The sequence below is a fragment of the Mytilus galloprovincialis genome, chromosome 4 (assembly GCF_965363235.1).
Source record: "Mytilus galloprovincialis chromosome 4, xbMytGall1.hap1.1, whole genome shotgun sequence".
NCBI lineage: Eukaryota > Metazoa > Mollusca > Bivalvia > Mytilida > Mytilidae > Mytilus > Mytilus galloprovincialis.
The window spans coordinates 6,714,050-6,738,982 of record NC_134841.1 but is presented as its reverse complement, the minus strand read 5'-3'; the positions used below and the strand labels follow the sequence as shown (position 1 = coordinate 6,738,982).

Below are 24,933 nucleotides of genomic sequence, written 5' to 3'. Positions count from 1 at the left end.
AAAGATTACATCCCTTACAGAACAAAAACGCACAGCAGAGGTTTGTGTGTACGTAAAATTGTACGGACGAATCTCATGACATTGTGTGGTTGTGCAATGTCCGGTTTAATGGACCATGTGGTATGCAATGTACGGTTAAATGTACCATGTGTTTTTCGTTGTTTTATTATTATCTATTTTCTGGGAGGAGTCGGCTGATATTGGTTAGAAATTGTCAATTTAAACTTTGGTAAGACTTTTTATTCTTCTTTTTATCATTGATTAGTTTTAAATCTTTATCAATACACACGATTATACCATATATTATTCATCACCTCTATCTAATAACTCCCTTTGGTCTAGGGATATCATTTGTTCAATGTAAATATAACGGAATTTGATGAGACTGTCATCAAAGTGAGAGGGTTAGCGCTTTAAAACCAGGTTTAATCCACCATTTTTATATTTGAAAATGCCTGTACCAAGTCAGGAATATGACAGTTCTTGTCCATTCGTTTTTGATGCGTTTTGTTTTTTGAAATTGCCATGTGATTATGGACTTTCCAAATTGATTTTCCTCTAAGTTCAGTATTTGTGTGATTTTACATTTGTTATTAATCACATTACCAAAGCGCAGGTATCAGCATTCTACAAATTTATGAAAATAAACAACTGCTAAAACTAATGGGGATAATGGTTTACAACTACACCGTTAAGTCTTCTGAAGCATGGGTGCATGTGTGTCCGCATTACTATAACCATTATACCTCTTATACTATTTGCACGTATAAAGATTAGTTATGTAGATGAGTCAAGCCAGCTACTTAGCAATGGAGTATTTTCATCGCTTCTGATGCAAAGTTTGCGTGATTTCTTTGGCATTGAAAGTTCAAGTCTTTTCCAAAAAGCTTTAACATCCCTCTGACTGGTTTCTCCTGGCCAAGTAATGTATGTGACGGATTGAATTATATGTTTTAATGTATCATCCATTAAACCTTGTAAATTTTCATATTTGTCTAGTAATACTGGAATAATCTTGTGTTTTGATTTAGTAGAAATCATTTCAGCATGAGCCATTTCCAATTCAAAAGTAGTATATCCTCCTTGAAGATACTCCCTGCTTATGATCAATATAGTACGACGGCTGTTAGCAATGGAGTCCACTATGTTGTTAGCAATGGCTGAAATAGCAGTACAAATTATTTCATAATTCTTTAATTTCAATTGTGTAAAACAAAAATGTTACTTTATTTTTATCTAGTTTTTAATAGTTTTAAATGTTGTCCTATGTGCTTTTTTATATTTAATGTATGCATGTGTGAAGTTTATACTGGTAATATCCCTTTCTATTTGACATGAAAATTATGTAAAATGTTTCCGTTTCATACTTTGAGGGTTAAAATATTTATATCACTGATGGTTTACAAATTTCGTGATGCTTTATGGTTGGAAGAGCGTCAACGACAAATCCGCAAGATGCATAAACACATAAAATAACTATGAACATATTTTATAGAAGAAATATGTTTGGTGTCACGTGTGGAACAGGATTTCCTTACCCCTGTGGAGCACCTGAGATCACCAAGTTTTCTTAGTGAGGTTCATGTTGCTAAGTGGATAGTTTTCCATGTTTTGTTTTATGTACTGTCCTTTTGTTGTTTTTCCGTTGTTTTTTTTTTTTGCCAAGACGTTGTCAGTTTTATTCGCCTCCTCTTTCAGATCAATAATTTCAACTCAGTGGCGTTACGAGTACGAACTCTTAAACTAACAGCAGTTTACCGATATTCAAATTTCACAAATCTGTTTATGTGTCAATGAAGTTAGGATCCGTTTCACAAACTCCATCTGTTGTTCAGATACATACTCAGTAAAAATAAAACAATCGAGAAAAGAATGTACAATCCAGAGTGCTTCTCTGGGGTGTAAATACGTTAGACCGCGAAAACATGTTACCAGTGATTTGAGACTGCCGAGAAATGGGAAGTAGACAATTAGATAGTTGCAATCTTTAAATTCACGTTCAACATAGATTAGTTTGTAGTCGTTATTGGTCCTCAATGCTCTTCAACTTCGTACTTTACTTGGCCTGTTTAACATTTTTTTATTCGAGCATCACTGAAAAGTCTTTGTAGGTGAAACGCGCGTCTGGCGTATATACGAAATTCCTTAATTTTAGGTTCACTGTGAATTTGTATGTAATGCAAATCTTCAGTGTATCCGTTGTTAGAATTAGTGTAGTGTGATTTGTCTACAATTTCTAGTTTTATAAAAAAAAAAAAAAAAGCTCTTTTGAAGGGTACGATGTAGTCGATCTTTCAGTTAACCATTTGGAAAACTGTTTTGATATACCAGAAAAAATTTAAGGTTTGTGATTAAAAAAATTTCACACGACTATAAATTGCATTTTGCTTATAGTAAAATAAATATATTTATTAATAGTATCGGAAGCACATGTCTGTGTTTGTTTATATTCAACACGTGTTGATGAGCACATGGTTGCATACCTGGTTTGTTATTGTATGATTTGATTGGCTATTGTATGTCGCAATGCAGGTATCCTACCCGTTTGTACGAGGGTAGGATCGTGATTCTCGTGCAGAATCTCATTATAAATAATAGATATTTTTATAACTAGTTATTCGACGTTCTGCCTTTCAGAGTAGCATACCTCCGTTTCGTTATACATATAATGACCGAAAACCACTCAGACGACGAGGATACTTTGCTTTTGCAGGAGCCACCAGTACGTTCAGGTGCCAAGTCTAGTTCTGTACCACAGATAAGTGATCAAACTTTCGAACTTTTTACTTCTTATTTTGATAGTAAGATTTCTTCTCTAGTTTAGTTTAAACATATTTTATTTGCATAAGTATCAAAAGGGATTGGACACAAGTTATAACAACATTAGAGACGTCCTCTCCCAATATAAATATAAACACAAAGTACATTAGATAATGGCGAAAAAAGAAAAAAAAAAGCATAGTAGTAATGCATGTAATACATACTTCAAACAAAAATTAGAAATAAAAAGAAAAAAAAATACAATATAATAAGGAATAATAATGAAACAACTGGACTGGAGTGAAAGATTGTAAAGTAGAAATTTAGAACGTTAATTAATTGTTTTAAATCTTTGTGTTATTCTGATATAAGATTGTACGGACTCAAAAATGTCTTTGTTTTGCTGAAAAGAAAGGTCACCGTCACCAGCTAACAGAAGCTCAATGGATATAGCATAACGTTCTAATTTAGAAAACAGTATTTCTCTTGCTTCGTTGTGAAAATAGTGTATACTATCCTCAACAGGGTGGCCACAACTGCATGCCGGACTTGGTTTAATATTAACACGATGTAAATCTGAATTTAAAGAATTGCACATATTTCTCAAACGTGTATGAATGATATTAAGTTTTCTATCCCCACAACTAAAATAGGAAGGTGGCTGTATCAATTTGGACTTCATCTTTCGTTTAAAAATATTTATATTTTTGGACGTACGTATGTCGGGGGTAAGTCTATTCCATTTAATAGTAGTGGATGGGAAAAAGGATTTTCTAGTTATGTCTAGTCTATAACCGGGTACTACATAATTATTACTGTTTCGCAAATCGTAATTAGATACTTGACCAACAAGCGGGGGCATTAAATCACAGAGATAATCAGGGGCAGTCCCATTATGTAAAGAATAGAACATATTGAGCTTTCTGGATTTTCTTCTGTCCACAAGCAATTGCCAGCCAGTTTCAAAATATATAGCTTCCCGACTAGCAAACACGGGCAACCCAGTTACTAACCTCCCTGCTTCTAACTGAACATGTTCTAAATTGTCGGCTTCTTGTTGAGTACAACCATCCCATAACTCACATGCATATTCCATAACGGGTCTTATAAAGGTTGAATATATACGAGCAAGATAATTTCTATTCAATACATATTTCAATTTTTTAAGAACATTTAATCTTGTGCTTGCACACTTTAAAATATTTTCTATATGTGTATGGAATTTACCATTGGAATCAAAAGTAATCCCTAAGTGTTTATGACAGGAGACAAATTCTACTAATTGGTTTTGAAATTCTATTTCAATATCATCTGGGGAAGTATGGCAGGAGAATATCATAGCCTTTGTCTTATTAGGGTTAAAATTAATAAGCCAATCTTTAGACCATACTGAAATTTGTTCTAAATCGCTGTTTAAGACATCCTCTATAGTGTAAGGGTTATTGCTGGAATAAGAAAGAGATGTATCATCAGCAAACAATCGAGTTAGACTTGTCAAATTATCAGCTATGTCATTTACATAAATAAGAAATAGTAGGGGACCTAATACAGAGCCTTCTTCTCTGAAGAACGAGTTAGTCTCCGGGAACGACTCCCTAGCTAAGAAGCTCAAGAAGGAAGTGTCCGTTAAGCTTAAGGGTGAGGGGAATCAGATTCAATATTTCTTCAACTCAGATATTGTTTCAGAATTGCAGAAACTTCAGAAACGTACATCCGCGGAAGATTCCGTAAGCACCAATTTGATATCGGGCCTTATTCTAAAAATCAACAGGAGGAATAAATTGATTCGAATTGCCGACAAGTCGCCAGCAGGCTGGTCCACAGTCCGAGAATACGAAAGTGATGACCTGGCATCAGACTCAGAAGATGAAAAACGTTTGCGGCAAGCAGAAAGCAGGGCCCCAAGACAATCAAAGAAAAGAAAACCCGTGGAAAACCGTACTCAAAGCCTTCCGCAACCGTTTCTAGACCTGCCAACTCTACCGATACTAGTAACAGTTATTATCAGCCTTACAACGCTACCCAGCAGCCCTTTCCAAGGTTCCGTCGCCGCGAGGCGACCCCATACGACACCTGTTACGAGTGTCATCAAACTGGCCACTTCAAGAGGAACTGCCCAAAAGCTACAAACAAACCAACCTTTGGAACCTTGTCAAAGTAAAAAGATACAAGATGAGTATATTACTTTTGTTGACAATTTAATGTTATTTGGTCATATTAATGTTCTCTTTCAACATGTTAAATATTTTGATAATATAGATTTTTCAAAAATCGCTAAAGGAGTAAAATCAAGCTTATTTAAACATATAGAGTTCTGGAAACACATTGGGGCCAACAAATTTGTGTTGGACACCATTGAAAAGGGTTATATAATTCCATTTATGAAACAACCCCCTCCAATGAAATTTCGGAATAATAAATCTGCATTAGAAAATAGTTTGTTTGTAAATGAAGCGGTAACCGAGCTAATTAGCAATGGCTGTATTCTACAAGTACCATTTCAACCATTCGTGGTTAATCCTCTCAGTGTTGCTACACAAAAGACTGGTAAAAAGCGTTTGATTTTAGATATAAGTGAATTGAATTTCTATGTTTTGAAAAACAAGGTAAAATTTGAAGATTTGAAAATTGCAATGGAAGTCTTCCAAAAAGATAATTTTCTAATTAAGTTTGATTTAAAATCAGGATATTTTCATTTGGACATCTGTAAAGAACAACAAAAATATTTAGGTTTTTCCTGGAATAACAAGTTTTACTGCTTTTCTGTACTAGCTTTCGGTTTAAGTAGCGCCCCCTATATATTCACTAAATGTTTGAGACCAATGGTGAAGGATTGGCGAGAAAATGGTGTTAATATTGTTCTTTATCTGGACGATGGATTAGGCATGGATGAAGGTTATCAAAATTGTGAAGATACTTCTGAATTTGTAAAGTCATCACTTAAACTGGCTGGATTTATTGTCAATGAAGAAAAATCAATTTTTGAACCAGTTCAGTGTTTAGAATGGTTAGGGTTGATTTGGGATTCAAAAGATTTTACTTTAAAGGTGTCAGAGCGCAGAATTAATGACACTAAAGATTGTCTTGATATTATACTAAAATCATTTTCAAATTTGAACGCACGTATGCTGGCTCAATTTGCCGGAAGAATTATATCAATGTCACCAGTTATGGGTAACGTCACAAATTTAATGACGAGGCATATATATTTCGCGATAGAAAACAGAAAAACGTGGGATTCAAAACTATATTTAGTATACGAAAAATGTGTATTAGCTGAGTTGAAATTTTGGCAGGAAAATTTGTTGGCGCTTAATGAGAAGCGTTTATTGAATGATTCTTTACCGAGAATTATGGTATATTCAGATGCAAGTAATATAGCTTTAGGTGCATATACTGTTGAATCGAATGAAAAGATTTTTCATTGTATGTTGAATGAAAATGAGAAAAAATTGAGTTCCACTTGGCGTGAACTCAGGGCTATTCAGTTATCGTTGAATTCGTTTGAACCCGATCTGAAATGTAAAATAGTTAAATGGCATACAGACAACCAAAATTGTGTTAATATAATCAATAAAGGCAGTACAAAGTTACATTTACAACATTTAGGATCATTTAGCTTATGAAATTTTTAGAATATGTACAAGGTCGGGTATCACGTTGTGTCCTACTTGGATACCTCGGTGTGAAAATTTCAAAGCTGATTTCATATCTAAAATGGTTGATATTGATGACTGGCAAACCTCGTTTCAGTTTTTTACTTTCATGAATGAAATTTGGGGTCCTTACACAATAGATAGATTTGCTAATTTTCATAATACAAAATTGAAAAGGTTCAATTCAAAATTTTGGAACCCAGGAAGCACTGACGTTAAGCGCGATGTTCGTACATACAAGTGTAACACGACGTCGCGACTTTTTCAGTAAATAAGCTTATCTTTTAAAAAAGTTAAACTTTTCTTACGTTTACGTTTTTGACAAATGATTAATGCTTTTCTTACGTTTACGTTAGGCAGCAACCATTTGATTTTCTGGGGGGGCTATGGTTTTTTTTTCTGTGCAAACTTTTTTTTTCGCCTTCGGCGAAGAACAATCTATTTTTTTAGCGACAAACCGAAAACAATTTTTTTCTTTCAATTTTAGCATTACATATAGTGGCAGCTGAGGGTGAAACAAACATTTTTTTTTTCTCAGGGTCCAAAACAAATTATTTTTTTCACCAAAACCTGGAAACAAACTTTTTTTTCCAAAAAAAACCATAGCCCCCCCCCCAGAAAATCAAATGGTTGCTGCCTTATTGACAAATGATTAATGCGTGTTTGTTTATTTATTTGTGATCAATACCTTCCATTTTATTGGTGTGTACATGGAACAATAACTAAATAATTCTTTTAATTCCTTCAGTGATTATTTGCGTTACAGTATAATATGCTTCGAAATACGGTCCATGAATGATTTTTCATTCCCCGCGAAATCGTCATCTTCAATTTTTCTTACAGTGTCAGGGCAAGTAAATGCGCAAAACAAATAGTACTTTGCATTTTCTTCATCTGTTTATAGGGACAGTAGAGTTCTCTCTGCAAAAAAGTCAGTCATTGCATATTCAGTGTCAGTTTTTTTCGCCTTCATCAGTATGTTTTTCATCAGGTCAAATATCAATATATTAAGGCACGATATCATTGCTACCATGCAATTGTGTTTTTAACTAGTACACATGTCATAATTTTCAATTATACATTCGTCGCATGAATAACATTAAATATATATAGCTTGTCCGGTTGTGAGTAAAAACTTAATGTGAAGTTTGTATCCACGAGTCGGTTTAAAATTTTGAACCGAATCAAGAATTGTTGTGACTACAAACCTGAATATTCGATTCCTTCAATAATGAGACTTCGTATCGTTTAGGTTAAAATATGCCAGGGTATCGGTCTGAACTATATATTTAAATACAAAATTCAACGGCATGTGGTAGAATATAAAAAAAGGTCATATATTTTAATCGTTTTTAAAAATCTTTTGAATAGTCAGATAAATGGTTTGTAACGTTCACGTCAAAATTGAGTCTTAAACGTCGTTTTTACGCAAGTGCGACATTCTTGTAAGACTCCGAAAAATCGATGGTGATTTTAAACTACTTATAGGAAATTGATGTTTTTTAGATTTTTGGAAAATTGACAAAAATAACATTTCGAAAAATATTGAAATTCGATTTTATCAGAGCACGGATAAGCAAAAAATTGCCGTAAATTTGAGTTAAGTTCGTTTTTATGCCAAAAAATGGAAGTGCGACAACATGTAAGTCTTTGAAAAATCGCCCATAAATCATCATTTTATAATTTTTAGGATTTTTGTCTAGAAATTTTAAAAATTAAGCAAAATAACATTGACGTAGAAAGAAAATTTTTAACTTTTTTCAATTTTAGATTATTTTTTTTGAACTCTAAAAACTGTAATCCCCCTAAAAATTCCCAGTGGGACAGAAATGCCTTAGTTGTATGGAACGCATTTGTTTTTATGGAATTATAATATCCTCAAAAAATATTGCGTAAATGACTGAAGAATCATTTCCGTTAGACAATGGAAAAATCCGTTTTTTAAAATATTTAATGGTTTATAGGATAAAAATCACGGCTAAGTTGTTACAATTAACGAAACATGTTACGCGGGACACCCTAAAAAATCCCGTTTATTAAAATTGAAGCTTTTCGCATATAACATAAAACATAGTTTATTCAATTATTTTCTTCGTTTTTCTTTGGAAAAACCTTATATTTTAAAATGCGTACAACGGAAATTTATTTTAAATAACAAAATTGCAATTTTGAGACCTGGATCTTGCCGAACACGTCAATTTGTTCAATGAGGTACGAACATGCCACGTAACGTCAACTGCTATTGACGCTTTCGCTCAAAATTGGACTTTGGAAAATAATTGGATTGTTCCTCCGATAAGTTTAGTGGCTAAAAGCATTAAACACCTCATTCTCTGTAGAGCTGAGGGAACATTGATCGTTCCAAAATGGCCATCATCGGCATTTTGGTCTTTGATTTTTAATAGAAGATTGGAATTTCAACCTTACGTTATAGAAGTTCTTGATTTTTCATCAGGTCAAAATATATTTATTCAAGGACAGAATAAAAACTCCATTTTTGGTACCAAGCATTTTAAGTCTGATATACTGGCAATTAAGATGAATGCGACTTAATGATGTTCGAATTTATGTACATATTGTTAACTGTTTACAATATGGGAAATTTGCATTGTAATGCAAATTTGGTTCTGACACGGCTATATATGTTGATATAGCAAGGTCTAGTGACTAGTACGATATACACGAGATATAAAATTATGTATATATATATAAAAAAAAAAAGTTTTATAATGTTATTATTAAATTTTGTTTATTTTATTTATATATATATACGTTTTGCAGATGTTTTTAGTACTGGTCCTTGGTCTAAGGATAATATACCACAGAATGAAGCTCTTACCAACCTTGCAAAATGTCTTCCAGATTATTGTTTAAATTCTAGAGCTGATAATACTAGAAAGAAATACAGGTATGCATTTAATAGCTTTTGTAAATGGTGTAATTTATTTAGTATAAAGCCTTTGACGGCATCAGATTATAATGTCTCATTATATTTGATTCACTTACGAAAAAATTATAATTCTTTTGCAAAGATAGATGAAGCATATTATGCCATTCAATGGACACGCAAATTAGCTGGATATGTAAATCCTTGTGATTCTTTTCTTTGTACTTCCGTAAAAGAAGGTACACAAAGGTCAATCGGTCATCACATTGTAAACAAGAAGGAACCAATATAGTCTGTTTCCCGGCCGTTATTGAAATTCTTGACAATACTTAATATTTGTATATTCCGAAGGCATACTGAATGTTTTACGGAGGGGACCAACCTAGAACCAATAACTCCTCATATTCAAAATCAACTGAAATATGGCAATACAATAGTACTTTAAAACATAGAAGAATAGCATGTATGTGTCTCGTTAGCTATGCCGGATTTTTAAGATTTTCAGAATTAGTTAATTTAAAAAGGTCAGACGTTTCATTTCATTCATTTTATATGTCTTTATTCATCGAAAAAAGCAAAACGGACCAACAAAGAGCAGGAACTCATGTTTATATTTCCAAAACATATTCGGTAACCTGTCCAGTTCAAATGTTAGAGACATACTTGAACCAAGCGAACATTAAAAACGATTCTATAGAATTCATATTTAGATCAGTTGTATATCGTAAAAAGACTAACACGTACGTGCTAAGGGGTCATACGCCTTTGTCTTATACAAGAGCCAGAGAAATACTGTTAGAGGCTTAAGAATCTTTGGGATAAGACAAATCAAAATTTGGTTTGCATAGTTTAAGAGCAGGTGGAGCAACAGCTGCGGCTGCTGCTGGTATTCAAGATAGAATATTTAAGAAACACGGTAGATGGTCTTCAGATACAGCAAAAGACGGATATGTGCGTGAAAACATTTCTGAAGAATCTTGGCTTGTAATTTTCATACCCGTTTTTTATTATCTTCTTTGTCATTTCGCAAGTGTGCTACTCACAAGGAGAGCTCATTCCTATAGTATACATGTGTTGAGTTTTATTGACTAAATAATTTATGTTCGGTTAAGCTTGGCGAATTAGAACATAAATGTATTTATTAATAGTATCGGAAGCACATGTCTGTGTTTGTTTATATTCAACACGTGTTGATGAGCATATGGTTGCATACCTGGTTTGTTATTGTATGATTTGATTGGCTATTGTATGTCGCAATGCAGGTATCCTACCCGTTTGTACGAGGGTAGGATCGTGATTCTCGTGCAGAATCTCATTATAAATAATAGATATTTTTATAACTAGTTATTCGACGTTCTGCCTTTCAGAGTAGCATACCTCCGTTTCGTTATACATATCCCCCACCCCACCCCACCCCACCCATTGATAGATTTGAGTTAGACAGTTTAATGATGTGACAAGATAAATTGTAATAATAATGTATTTATTGTGTTTTGTAGATTGTTGTTGATTTTGATTTTTAGTGGGATGGAGTCCCGATACGGACTTTTGTTGTATTGAGGAAACTTGTGTGATTTTCTTTGATGAGTTATTAGATGCAGATGGACGTTTTGAATGAATATTGAAATATGAATAAATGAAATGGTTTTGATGTTTGAAGAAAAAATAAAGTATTAAAGTGTGCTACTCACAAGGAGAGCTCATTCCTGTAGTATACATGTGTTGAGTTTTATTGACTAAATAATTTATGTTCGGTTAAGCTTGGCGAATTAGAACATAACTACAGAAAAAACATACATTTAAATGCTAATTATTGCTTATAATAAAATAACTACAGAAAAAAACATACATTTAAATGCTAATTATTGCTTATAATAAAATAACTACAGAAAAAACATACATTTAAATGCTAATTAAAGATTTTTTTGTTTTGTTTTTTTTTTTCGTGCGTCCAAAGCGCTTATCTGGAATTTTTAAAAGTAAATTTTTTATGTGTTTGAGCTTTTGATTTTGCCATTTGATGAGGAGTTTTTCAGTTAAAAATTTTCCTCTGAGTTCAGTTTTTTGTGAGTTTATTTTTTTCATGCATTCATTTTAATTTTTTCCCGAATGACTCGTATGTCACTTTATTCCAAAGAATTCTTTACTTTATTGAATTCTTTAAGAATTATACCTTTTCCTGGTAAAAAATCTTTATGGTGAATGCACAGTTTGTAACCCAACTGTGTTTCCAACTTCATGTAAAGTTTACTGGATACAAACTGGTGGTCTGCGTCTTGTGACTTGAATGATACAAATGCGTCCCATAATTTTGAATCTATAAAAACAAAATAATTTTAAACTCTCCGTTAAAATCAAAATCTTGCACTTTTGAAAGTCGATTGTCATTTCTTTCTGGTTTGATGCTCTTCAATTTTGTACTTGTTTGGCTTTATAAATATTTTGATATGAGCGTCACTGATAAGTCTTATAAGAAGACGAAACGCGCGTCTGGCGTATTGAATTATAGTCCTGGTACCTATTGAAATCGTTTAAAGGGAGAGAAACTAAAAATGTTAAAACAAAGCCCGAAGTCAAAGAAAGACAAAATTAACAGTCAAGAAGACGAAAAGAAAAACGGATAGTCAAACAAACATTTAATCAAAGATAAGGTGACAGGAAACCCTTTAAATATTGGTTTAATATTTGAAATAATAACTTTATATATTTGCAATCTGTAAAAGATGGTTTATTATTGAAGTTTTTATTAATTGATTCCTTGGTTCTCTCAAATGAATCTAATATTCTTAAATTCTTAAACTCAATTTTTTCAGTATTTAATCGAAAAAAAAGGTGTATGAACAAAATACTTGCCATCATCTTCAGCCTTTTGAAATGTGTATGCTATTTGCAAGAAAAACATTGGTTTATTCTTCCTCAGGACTAGTCTAGTAACAACCAGCAGGACAAGAAGAAAACAAATTAAACCTAATACGAAGACCACCTTCCTGATTTCTGAAAATAAAAGAAGAATAGTAGATTATCGCTTATACAATAATAAAGATAGAAGGACAGATATCGGTGTAAGTTGAGACATAACTGTAGAATAGACAACTTTCGAGTTCAATGCATTTCCGTCAAAAACTCTGGTTTTAGTGAACGTCATTTGTGCGTTTAGGGGCGTCGTCACTTCCGTTCCAACGTTGAGCGAGTGGTTGGAAAACTATAATTCTATATTGTACGAATTATTCGGCAAATTGAATTCTCAAAATTGACAATCAGCATTGCTGTCATAAGGGAATTGTCATTAAGTACCTACAGAACAACCATTATTTCTTGTTTATCCTGCACAATGACGATCACTAAGACGCTTGATGAACGTAAATAGTGCAGGGATACAGGCGACCCCCTTTATCTGGTAAATGACGTCATAAAGGCGCGTATAATTGACGAGTTTTTTCCGGTGACGGATGAACTCGAAAGTGGTCTATTGTTCCAGCTTATTGTACACGTGTACAGTCGATTAGAAAGTAGTTCAAGTATAAATAGTTCATCTAATTCTAAAGAGTATATATTTTAATAAATTGTAATTGGTCACACCATATAAAACTCAATCTCTTTAACTAATCAAAAGTCTTTACAGCTTTTATATTAATGCTAGCAAGACAAATCTTTGTTTGGCTTGCTTGCTTTGTTTGTATAAATGTTTGCTCAACCATTGTAATTAAGATTGACATTTGCAACCAACCGAGGGGCGGAGTTTAAGCTTGTGTATTGTATACACAATATATATATATAAATGATCAAGATTTACACTGCCTTATGTATGCTGACGATATTGTTTTATTGTCAACATCTCCGAATGGTTTGCAAAAAAAATTGGACATTTTGCAAAAAAAATTGGACATTTTGCAAAATTACTGCTATGATTGGTGCTTAAGTGTGAATACAAACAAAACAAAGGTTCTTATATTCAACAAGGCAGGTAGATTGATTAACAAATATGATTTTATGCTAAATGGTGTAAAACTAGAGTGTGTTAATACATATAAATATCTGGGTATATATTTTTGCGCATCTGGCTCCTTTACAGTAGCCCAGGATGAATTGTATAAAAAGGCACTAAAAGCCTATTTTAAGTTATCTAAAGATTTTTTAACCTTGCATCCTTCAGTCAAAACAAGCATGCATGTTTTTGATCATACCATCAAACCCATCCTAAAATACAGCTGTGAGATATGGGGTGCCTTTAATCCAATGTCGTCTAAATATAGAAATGGAATTTTTTCATTTGACCATATTTACTTTAGATTACCTGCTGAAAAACTTCATACTAAATTCGGTAAATTTATTCTTGGAGCTCCAAAAAAAAAGCACCAATTTTGCAGTATAAACTGAATTGGGAAGACTACCAATATATTTTAACATGATTAAAGCAATGACTAAATACTATTACAGACTAGAAAAATCAGACACTAACTTTCCATTGTTATATAATGCATTTATAGAATCAAAGAAATTGTATGAGTCAAAGAAACCATCGTGGTATATGTCATCTGAAAAACTTCTTTCACTGATTAATAATTATCAAATATCCTCAGACACGGCTAAACCAATTGACAACAGAAAACTAAGAAATGCCATGTTGAAAGATTGGGGAAAAAATCTCAAAACTCACTCAGAAGGAAAACTTTGCACATATGTTACCTTTAAATCAAATTTTGGTTGTGAAAAATATCTTAATATTGTTAAAAAATTTGAAGATAGACGGAGTCTAACAAGATTTCGCATATCTGCTCACCATTTACTTATAGAGAGAGGTAGATATAGTAATACTCCCCGACACAATAGAATATGTAAGAGATGTTGCAGTAATGAGGTCGAAGATGAAACACATTTTCTTTTCAACTGTGATAGTTTATCGGACCAAAGGAAAGACATGATAACAATGAAAAATAATTGCTGCAAGAATTTTAAAAATCTTGACCCTAACCAAAAACTGATATGGTTAATGAATAATGAAGATGAGAATTTATTATCAGAATTATGCATGTTCATTAAGAATTATGAAAAGTTTTAATGGGATTTATCTCCCTCTACTACTTGAAATTTGAACTTTATATTTTCTCTATAGTGAGTTCTAGAGCACCGTCCCTTGATGAATATTGCCCAGTAGCAATGTCAACCCTTGCTACTGTGCATTAATCATGAGGAGAATCACTATTGGAGTAATCTCAAGTATCAGTACCTAGTTCTGAAGGATCTCCCCTTGATGACCTTTGCATTGTTGTGATGTTAAAGTCCCTCACTGCTGTGAACTGGTCATGAGGAGAACTACTCAGAATGAGATACTATATTCCTGGTTATATATTTTTACTTTTTTTTTGTTTCCGTATTAATAAACTTTATATCATATTCTTTTAATATTAAATCGGCCTCATTACACTCAATGTCTCTTACCATAATTATATCCTACATTGCTCATATTATCAATTTATTATTTGTGTATTACTTATTGTGTATTTCACTAATGTTTATATAATCATTGTATTATGATGTTTTTGTATCTTGCCCGACAAGGGCCCATGATTGGTTTAATAAAATAATGTCTAATGTCTATACACAGGATTTGATGGGTTTAGTCACGTTTCTCCAACATTTGATAATTAGACTAAAACAACATAAGGGATTAGGGGTCCTCATAAGGACTGGCATCGTGATAATTACCTGTAATTCAACTATATCAGGTCTTAACTAAAATATTGTAAAAAGGGATATTGTTAAAAAATATTTATATCAAAACATTAACAAACCATATATTTTTGGTCGAGTATAACCAGAAACGGTTACGTAATTATTTTCATCCGCCGTATTTGATTTACAAAATTAAAAAGGTTATTCAACAAAAAAAATCCTTAAATAAACAAGGGAAATTCTAATCAAACTGAAAATTTCATAAAAAATTATGAAGAAATAATCTAGAAATTATTTTTTTTAAAAGATTTTTTTTTTAATAAAAGTAACATGAAAAATCGAAATGTTCACTGACTGTACCTCATTTTAGTAATGTATTCTATTACTTGATATATTTTTGTATTTGTGTTACATGTAGATGTCAAATCTAAACCGATGCAAAACAGCCAAGTTTTATTTATGTAAAAAGTCACCAAAAGCGATCGTCTTCTAGTTCGAAGAACCATATATCTACCTAGTCGTTCTGTCTGTATATCAGTAGAGCCGAACCCAGTTTTCGTGGTATGCTGTCTTAGCAGTCGTATATATCTGTCCACTTTTTCCACGAAAACGGAGCTGATACAAATTGGGTACATCACTTCGCGTCGTGATCTATATAGTGTTTAACTGTGGGAACTGGCTTGGTGAATATTGTGCACTACTAGTATTTTCGATTTGTTACTTGAGCTTTGGACAATTAATGCAAGTTGACTAAGAATTTTGAATAAAGTTACTGTATCGGTGATAATAAGCTGCGTTTTGTACTTTTATATAAGATTAAGGACTCAAGATATATAAATTCTTAATATCTCTCAAAATATAAAATGTTAATTTTTATTCAAGATCGCAACATTGTAATCTAGAATTCATTATTATGAAACACATGAGACGGAAACATGCATGCCTGCACTGATTGATTGATTGATTGATTGATTGATTGATTGATTGATTGATTGATTGATTGATTGATTGGAATTCAAACACACATAAAACTCTTTAAATAGTGCCAAAATCACATAATTTGCCTCTTAGTACATGACCTTGACCTTTGACCTTTCGACCTTCGTCAAGGTCATTGCTCCACAATGTCATTGCAAAAGACCCTATGGGTCAAGGACCTTTTGTTTAAGAGTTTTGCCTAATAATGGCTTTTTATAAACCATAAATGGGGGTTATGTCCCTTACATAATGGTAAAACCAATACAGTCATAACGTAACAAAGTTGCCCTTTGAAGTACCAAGCATTTTTCACTACTTAAATTTTCTGTATCTATAACCATTCCAAAGTTATAGGGAAATCAAAAACAAATAAAAATCTAAAATACGACCTTGACCTTTGACCTTGACCTAATTTTCATTTTTTTGGACCAAGGACCTCAAATCAAAAGATCCTAGGTCTCTATCACTTATGGTGTTCCAGTTTAAAATACATTTCAAAATTTCAAATACAAAAAGGGAAATAACTCTCATATGGAGCGTTCATATTGCTTCGGTCGAAATTGGATAAATCATGCGAAGGATATAACGAGCAATTTTATAAAATAAATTTGTCGTAATCTTTTACGGTTGCGAAGGAGTTGTGATCACAAGGAAAACAGTGTTTGGGGAGATAACTCCTACAAAGAAAAGTATTCGGTTACGCAGGGTAAATTTCAAAAGCGCATAAACTGTTCGATATCATATACCAAATATCTAAGCGACATATTGCGAAACAAATGTTTATCGCAAGAACAAAATTTGGCGGAAGAAAAAAAAAAAAAAAAAATAATCAGAAGAAAAACAATAGTTCTTTCCACAGAAAAGTGGAAAGACCTAATAATAATAATAATAATCAGACAGGGGCGTAGCTAGGTATTCATTCAACTGTAGGCACAAATCGGCAGAGGCCTGGTAGGGGGTTCAGGTGGGCGAAGCCCCCCGACGGAAAACGGATTTCAGCGTTTTGGCTGGAAAATTTTATACACAAAAATATTCAATTTTCTGGTTATTTAATCATGATAATTATAATATACATGATGAAAAGTTTGAAGAATTAAGAATAATTTACCATAACCAGAGACATATAATACAATATTATTATTATAATATATGTCTCTGCCATAACATTTGAATGGTGAATTAAATAACGCAGTACAATTGGAAAATCAAATATTAAAAAAAAAATATTTACAATATGTACTGCCCAGCATAGATCCGCGTATCCCTTTAATTAAGCAGTACACCCTGTTTGGTATTTTCAAATCTATTCCGTTATGATCGATATATACGTTTAAATAGTACATATTGACGATCCTTCATTAAAAAGATAGGCACGTGCACGTAAACACTGATATTACTATATAATAACACTATCCTTTTGGCTAGAAAGACACCAACCATCAATATTTTGATTCTTAAACCTTCACCCTAGCCACACAAACACATACACACATAGTCGATACCTAATGCAAAAGTTCTGTTCTGTTCATACTAACTTTAAAATTAAAAATTCAAGAAATTCATATTTCTTTATATCCCGCTCTACTGTAAAATCCCTACCTGCTTAGGAATTTGAATAATTGTGGTCATTACACGTACATGTAGATCTGAGAGTACTCAAAACTACTGGAAGCTATTTGATAGATTGATTTTTAAACATCCAGTGTAAAATATTTATGCAAGTTTAGAACAAAAAAAAAACAAAAAACAAATTGATTATCTATACTATTAAACGAGAAGACCTCATTTTGGGTGTCGCTTCTCTTCTTTCCACAATTAATTGATCAACACGCCTCTGTGTCCTATAGGTACAGTGCATAGTGCCATTTGTCATCCATTCATATGATTATTCAGATTGAGTTATTTTTGGAGAAAAACGAGAAAAAAGGCATCCGGATATTGTCCCGTCATTGGACGAAATTTTAAGTAAGATTAGACTTCCGGTTTGCGTTTTTCTATATACTTTGAACGTACATATACAAAGAATAAAGTGTATTTTCAGAATTCTATCTGCTATCATTTTCAAGTTTACTATCCACGGCAGTCACAGAGTTTATTAAATAGAGAGGGTCTGTATACTATATCAATGACCAGTATGGATCGATTAGTAAACTTAGAATTGAAAGTAAATACACTATATTTATATAGTAATGAATGTTCATAATATACAGATAAGCGCTAAAAATATTCATGTGAACTTTTGATACCTTTTCTGAAATTCTCCAGTCATTAAATCTTTTACAAAAATCATTGATTACAAAAAAAGAAGATGTGGTATGATTGCCATGTTGAGACAACTCTCCACAAGAGACCAATATGACACAGATATTAACAATTATAGGTTACCGTACGACCTTCAACAACGAGCAAAGCCCATACTCAGCTTTAAAAGGCCCCGAACTGACAATGTAAAACAATTCAAACCAGAAAACTAGCAGCCTAATTTATGTACAAAAAAATGAACGAAAAACAAATATGTAACACATAAACAAACAACAACCACTGAATTACAGGCTCCTTACTTGAATGTTCATAACATGCTAAATGTATGTTCATATTGAAATTGATAGAAAACTCCAATATGACACAGATATTAACAATTATAGGTTACCATACGACCTTCAACAACGAGCAAAGCCCATACTCAGCTTTAAAAGGCCCCGAACTGACAATGTAAAACAATTCAAACCAGAAAACTAGCGGCCTTATTTATGTACAAAAAAATTAACGAAAAACAAATATGTAACACATAAACAAACAGCAACCACTGAATTACAGTCTCCTTACTTGAATGTTCATAACATACTAAATATATGTTCATATTGAAATTGATAGAAAACCAAAAAATGGGAATATTGGAAATAAAGGAGGAGGGATAAAAAAAAAAAAACATTTTCCTGTCCCCAATAACCTATGACTTATGATACTTTTGCTGAAATTCTCCAGTCATTAAATATTTTACAAAATTCTTCCAACAACACTTTACATACTTTAAACTACGCTTTGAATGCCCGCGATTTCGCGGGTGTGTTCTAGTTTACAATAAACACAACAGGGAGCTTAGTCCTGTAATAGGTGTTGTACAGGACGAAGGTCTGGAAATTTGAAAATGCCATGCATTGGAAAACGAGGAATTATTGGATAGGAGCAGAAACTTTGCCTTTCAGTAGACCAACTATGAACTCCTCAAAGAGTGGCATTCTCTCTACAACTAGGCATAATATTAAATTTCCCCATTCAGACCAGACGTCACGGACTACGTATTTATACATCCTGCACAGCCAAACGGACGACCAACATTGGCAAGTCGGGTGAAGACAAAGTGGAAAGCTAGTTGAAAACTAACAACAACTAATTAAAAAATCATGTGTCTAAGTTGTGGTTCATTCAAGTTTTTGTTGATAGAATTGAAATGATCTAGTTTATAGTTTCTATATAAGGTACACACATAAAAAACATTCAATTCTATCCAATATTCCATTCGCTAAGGACGAGAGACTAGTGTACACATGACATTCGATAATTAAAGTTGTGACAACTTCACTGGAGTTCATGTACACATAACGTTGTTTATTATTTTTTTTAATAAAAAAAAAATATTTGTGAAAAAATTATGTGTAGGCACGTGCCTAAAGTGCCTAACGGCAGCTACGCCCCTGTCAGAAGAAATACAGTAAGGTCTTTCCTTATAGAAAAAGGAAAGACCTTAATAAACAAACGAAATACAGTAAGGTCTTTCCATTAAGAAAGGAAAGACCTTAAAAATTATGAAAAAAAGCAAAAAATTGCTTCCGGCCGCACGGTAACGGATACTGGATGTGTAGTGATTGATAATTTAGTCTTAGATTATTTGTTGCTTGTTTATGTATGTTTTTGTACAGTTCTTTTATTGTTCTGTTGCACCAATGTCTCAAGATAAGGGGGAGTGTTGGAGCCTGTAATTCGGTGGTTGTCGTTGCTGTGTAATATATTCGTTTTTCGTTCATTATATTGTACATAAATTAGGCCGTTAGTTTTCTCGTTTGAATTGTTAAACATTTGTTTTCTCGGGTCCTTTTAAAGCTGACTATGTGGTATTACTTTGCTCATTGTTGAAGGTCGTACGGTGATCTATATTTGTTAATGTCTGTGTCATTTGGTCTCTTGTGAATAGTTGTCTCATTGGCAATCATACCATATCTTCTTTTTTATGTATAATTGTTAACTTCTGTTTCATTTTGTCTCTTGTAGATAGTTGTCTCATTGTCTATCATACCATGCACATCTTTTTTTATATAAAATAAAAAATTACATCACTGTGTTAGACAATATGGACTTTTACAATTTTGGGAGACTATTAAAGAATATCTATATCTTTAAAAAATATATACCTTTTTAACAATATTTTGGTCAAGAACAGGTGAATTACAGGTAGATATCAAGATCGAGTCCTTAAGAGGACCCCATAATCCCTAATGTTGTTTTAGTCTAATTACCAAATGTTGGAGAAACGTGACCACACCATTTGATTGGACACTCAGTCTGAATGACCTCGAAAAATACAACCAAACCAATACACAATCTTTGTAATCTCTGTGGAGTAATAATAGGAAGGAAAGTCCCTTCACATATTTACTTTAAACATATTACAACAAATTCGGTAAAATAATTATGTGGAGAATATTTTTCTGATAAATGAATACACATTTTTGAAAGCACTAAATACTAAGAATACTTTTGAAAATAAAATTAACAAGAAATTAAAGTGAATTCGTGGTACAACTAAATGATGCGAGAATTGATGATAGAACAGACTGGACAGCAAAGGATATCTGCAACAGTTTAAGTGCATAAAATAATTAAAATGAAACACAAGTTATAATCAAAATGTTTTACTGTGAAAAGAAATTCACTGCATATTTTAAAACTTCAAAAACTCTTAGTCCATTTATCAATACATATAAAAGGGATAAAAAAAAACACATATTTTTATTAATTTTGCTCTGGATGCTGTATTTTTTTTTGTCATAAACAAGCCTCTGTTCAATAATTGTATTTATACTACAACTGGTTGTGTTTATTTCCTAAATATAGTAACATACCTTTATTTTGTATAATGTCAATTTTATTATGGAACTCTTTCTCTACAGTCAGGGGTCCATTAAGGGATTAAAATAAGTTTGACATTTAATTGTGTTACGATTTAAAAAGCTATCAATGTATTAATTTTAGTTGCAGTATAAAAACAACATTAGGTCAATTTCATAAAAAAAAATATTTTTTTAGTACATGGCCCAGATATGTGTTAATACTATTTGTCATGTGATGTAATGAAATTTAGTGTCCATAACCTCAAATATAACGTCCAATAAGATTTAAGTATGATGTATACAAGCTGAAGCCCCGCCTATCTTGATTGCCATGCTTGAGCAAACATTGATACAAACAAAGCAAGTAAGCCAAACAAAGCATTAATGTAAAAGCTGTAACTCACATTTTATTTTAAAATTTCATAAGCTACATGTCTAAATTCAATGTCACTAACATCATCTGATTTGAATATGAGCAACGCGACACATGCAGTGGGTGGAATTCATCCCCGTCTTTGTACTCGGTCGTCTGAGTTAGGATCCTGTGACTGCTTGAAATCATTGATACAATTTAGTGTCATTGATTTCAGCGCGTTATGGCGAGTACAACGGTCGAATCGCAACATAAAGACACATTGTCGATTGATTTTGGGTATCAAACTTGTATAATAATTTATGATATCCGTATTTGAAATATACAAATATGCATTAACATGACTGTATGTTGTGTTTCTATGGCTATCTATTTGGATTTTAGCTATTACATGTCGCTTCTCTATGTGTGGAAGGCAAACCGGTAAACTTGCTGAAATTAGATATTCTATGCAGATGACTTCAAGACTGTTCATGCTACAGAAAGACCAATATAAAGACCAATATACTTTATTGTACATTTTATACATTTAGAATACATACCTTTAGAATCGAGGAGTGATAAAGTTGTCGTAGTGCTGTTAACGGTTAATCCGTCTTGATTAGTTGCAGAGCACATGTAAGGTCCAACATCGTTTAAATCCAGTTTTTCAATTGTTAGTGATGGGTTTGCTGGTGTAGGTTTACTGTACTTTCCTGTTCTACATGTAGGTTTACCTTGGTTTTCTGCGTTACAAGAAGTTTCAAGTGGATGATATCCTCTATTGGAATGAAAATACCAGCGGACCTCGCTGACGTTACTGGATTCAGATGATATACTACACCCCAAGGTTATGGAACTTCCAATTTCTCCTACATATGATGGTTTGGAGACAGTTACATTTAAATCTGTAGGAAAATTATCGAGAAACATTAATTTATATATCACATGGTTTTAATTTATCTTTATAAAAGGTATGATAAAATTGATGATACATCTGGGACTAGCATTTCAACCGCAGTGGTATCATTGAACCAGTTTTAGAAAATCAAAATAACACGTTTGAACATTTGACACGTTCGAAGATTAACCAGGAACGCTAAAAAAAATGCCAAAAATTGCCAAAAATGCTAAAAAAGCCAAAAATGAGTAAAAATCATCAGTTAAGGATATGAGAAGATTTAAGAAAACAAAATAGAAAATAAAAAGCGTAATTGACAATAACAAGCATACAGAGTCAAATTGACGATTTATGTCAAATAAAAAGAAAAAAAAGAAAAAAGCAAAGCTGGTCGTTTCAAATAGTATAAGTTGACTGTTTTGTTTCTGTACCTCTTGAATATATTAAGTAGACACAAACAAAAACATGAAATGGTGAAGCCTTTGTTCTGTTTTTGCAACGGCCATGTTTATTTAAGAATTGAATATGCTATTTTATAAACATTTTGTTGTTGTAAAAGCGTTGGCCAAAGCACATTCAAATGTGTGCACAGACAACGCTTTTATAAAGTAAATCTTATCAAATTATAAAAAGAAGCATTTAATTCTTATAATTACATTTTTATGCTACGGCCATTAGATTAAAAGTAATATTAAGTTTTTCTATAGATTGTTTTCCCATTTTCACAATAAGCCTGTGCAGCCAATGCTGTACCCATATTTTGACTAGTTTATTTATTGTGTCTGTTTAGTTAACGCATCATTGTAAATATAACGGAATTTGATGAGACTGTCATCAAAGTGAGGGGTTAGCGCTATAAAACCAGGTTTAATCCACCATTTTCTACATTTGAAAATGCCTGTACCAAGTCAGGAATATGACAGTTCTTGTCCATTCTTTTTTTATGTGTTTTGTATTTTGATTTTGCCATGTGATTATGGACTTTCCGAATTGATTTTCCTCTGAGTTCAGTATTTTTGTGATTTTACTTTTTTTTTATGACGCTAAAAAAAATGTGCGCACAAACAACGCTTTTATAAAGTAAATCTTATCAAATTATAAAAAAGAAGCATTCAATTCTTATAATTACATTTTTAAATTATGCTACGGCCATTAGATAAAAAGTAATATTAAGTTTTTCTATAGATTGTTTTCCCATTTTCACGGATAGCCTGTGCGGGAATAAAATTTTATATTGGAGTGCCACATAATTGTTGATTCTAAGGAAACATACATGCAATATATTTACTTGATGGGCCAGTAGTTTCAGAGAATTTTTAAATGCCGATTACAGAGGACGGAAGAAGAATGCAAAATTATAGTTCACATGAATATTCGGTGCAGCAGATGATTAAAAACGTTAAAAAAATAGTACATACCAATAACAACTAAATAGAAGTATTCATTGCGTTTAGATCGATATTGATGACAAATATAAAAGCCTGTGTCAGAAGGATGTAGGTCTTTGATCTGAAGATTGTAAAATCCTTTGGGAAAGTTTCCAACTATTTTCAATCTCGCTTTCAAGTGTTCCGGGATGTTTTCAACATAGATATGGTTCTGCACGGAGTAGTAGTCTTTATAAGGAGGCCCTGTCCAAATTATAGCGTGTTTAGTTGAAAGTCCCCGTAGAGAACAGTTGAATGTAATGGTTGAATCAATTATTCCTCTTATATAAACTGTTGTAGCATAACCTGCAAGAAAAAATATGTGGTTCATTAGCGTTTCTCGAGTCTCATTTTTTTTATTGAGATAAGACCGTTGCTTTTCATGTTTGGATAGTTTTACACTAGTAATGTTTTGGGCTTTTTATAGCTTGTGATCGGTGTGAGCCAAGGCTCCTTGTTGAAGGTCGTTCTTTCACTTATAATTGTGTTTTTTGTTGTTGTTTTTTTTTTAAATTTGTGACTTGGATGGAGAATTGTCTCGTTGGCACTCATATCATATCTTTTTATAGCTAAGTTATCAAGAACATTTGCTCAAAAGGGGGAAATTTTCGCGAAAGTTTAATTTAGCTAATTTCACGATTACCATAAAAATGATACAAAACGCCGTCGAGAGAAATGCGAAATTTTAGGAATTAAGATTATCAACGTCGAGGTATTTTCGTGAGGTGAAACCTTCCTTTTCCTTAAGTTAAAACATTCAGAACCCCTTTAAACATTCTTGGTATATACGGCTGACCGAGAAAAAAAGAATACCAACCATAAATCGATGAGAGCGCTAGCATCCATCTATAGATATTTCCTAAATCCATAATCCTAATTTTATATATATTTTTCTACTTGTATATAAAATTCTACTTAGAAGAGCAAAATGGAAAAAAATATTAGCTCCTACTTCTTATTATATATATCCAATAACGATTAAGTGTTTTGTTTTTAAACACGTACTTAAAAGAGACTTCCTAGTTGCATTATTGTTCTGACCTCATTGTACTCGGAAGCATCACGTCTTCTGGATATTCAAAATTCAAGACAACTCATTAACAATTTAAATGTAACATTTTGCACGGTTTTCTTTAGGTGCGTAATATAGTTTTTTTTGTACTGTTTTCTAACAGGTCGAGAACTCTAGAT

At 32.5% G+C, this 24,933-nt stretch overlaps 1 protein-coding gene and 1 pseudogene across 2 annotated transcripts; one reads left to right on the top strand and one right to left on the bottom strand.

Moving 5' to 3' along the window:
• Window positions 1-218: 218 nt before the first annotated feature.
• On the bottom strand, window positions 219-24,694 carry LOC143071232 (interleukin-1 receptor accessory protein-like). Of its 2 annotated transcripts, none has more exons than XM_076245413.1 (6): window positions 24,560-24,694; window positions 23,734-24,048; window positions 21,978-22,322; window positions 12,157-12,297; window positions 11,477-11,620; window positions 219-1,160 (listed from the first exon to the last, which is right to left on the bottom strand). In XM_076245413.1, exons 1-6 carry the CDS (start codon window positions 24,609-24,611, stop codon window positions 778-780), a joined length of 1,380 nt encoding a protein of 459 aa, XP_076101528.1. In that variant the 5' UTR covers window positions 24,612-24,694; the 3' UTR covers window positions 219-777. The 2 variants fall into 2 exon arrangements, with proteins under 2 accessions (XP_076101528.1, XP_076101530.1); XM_076245415.1 differs by lacking the exon at window positions 219-1,160 and adding an exon at window positions 7,117-7,337.
• LOC143070909 (uncharacterized) lies at window positions 2,527-5,990 on the top strand (annotated as a pseudogene).
• Window positions 24,695-24,933: the final 239 nt, after the last annotated feature.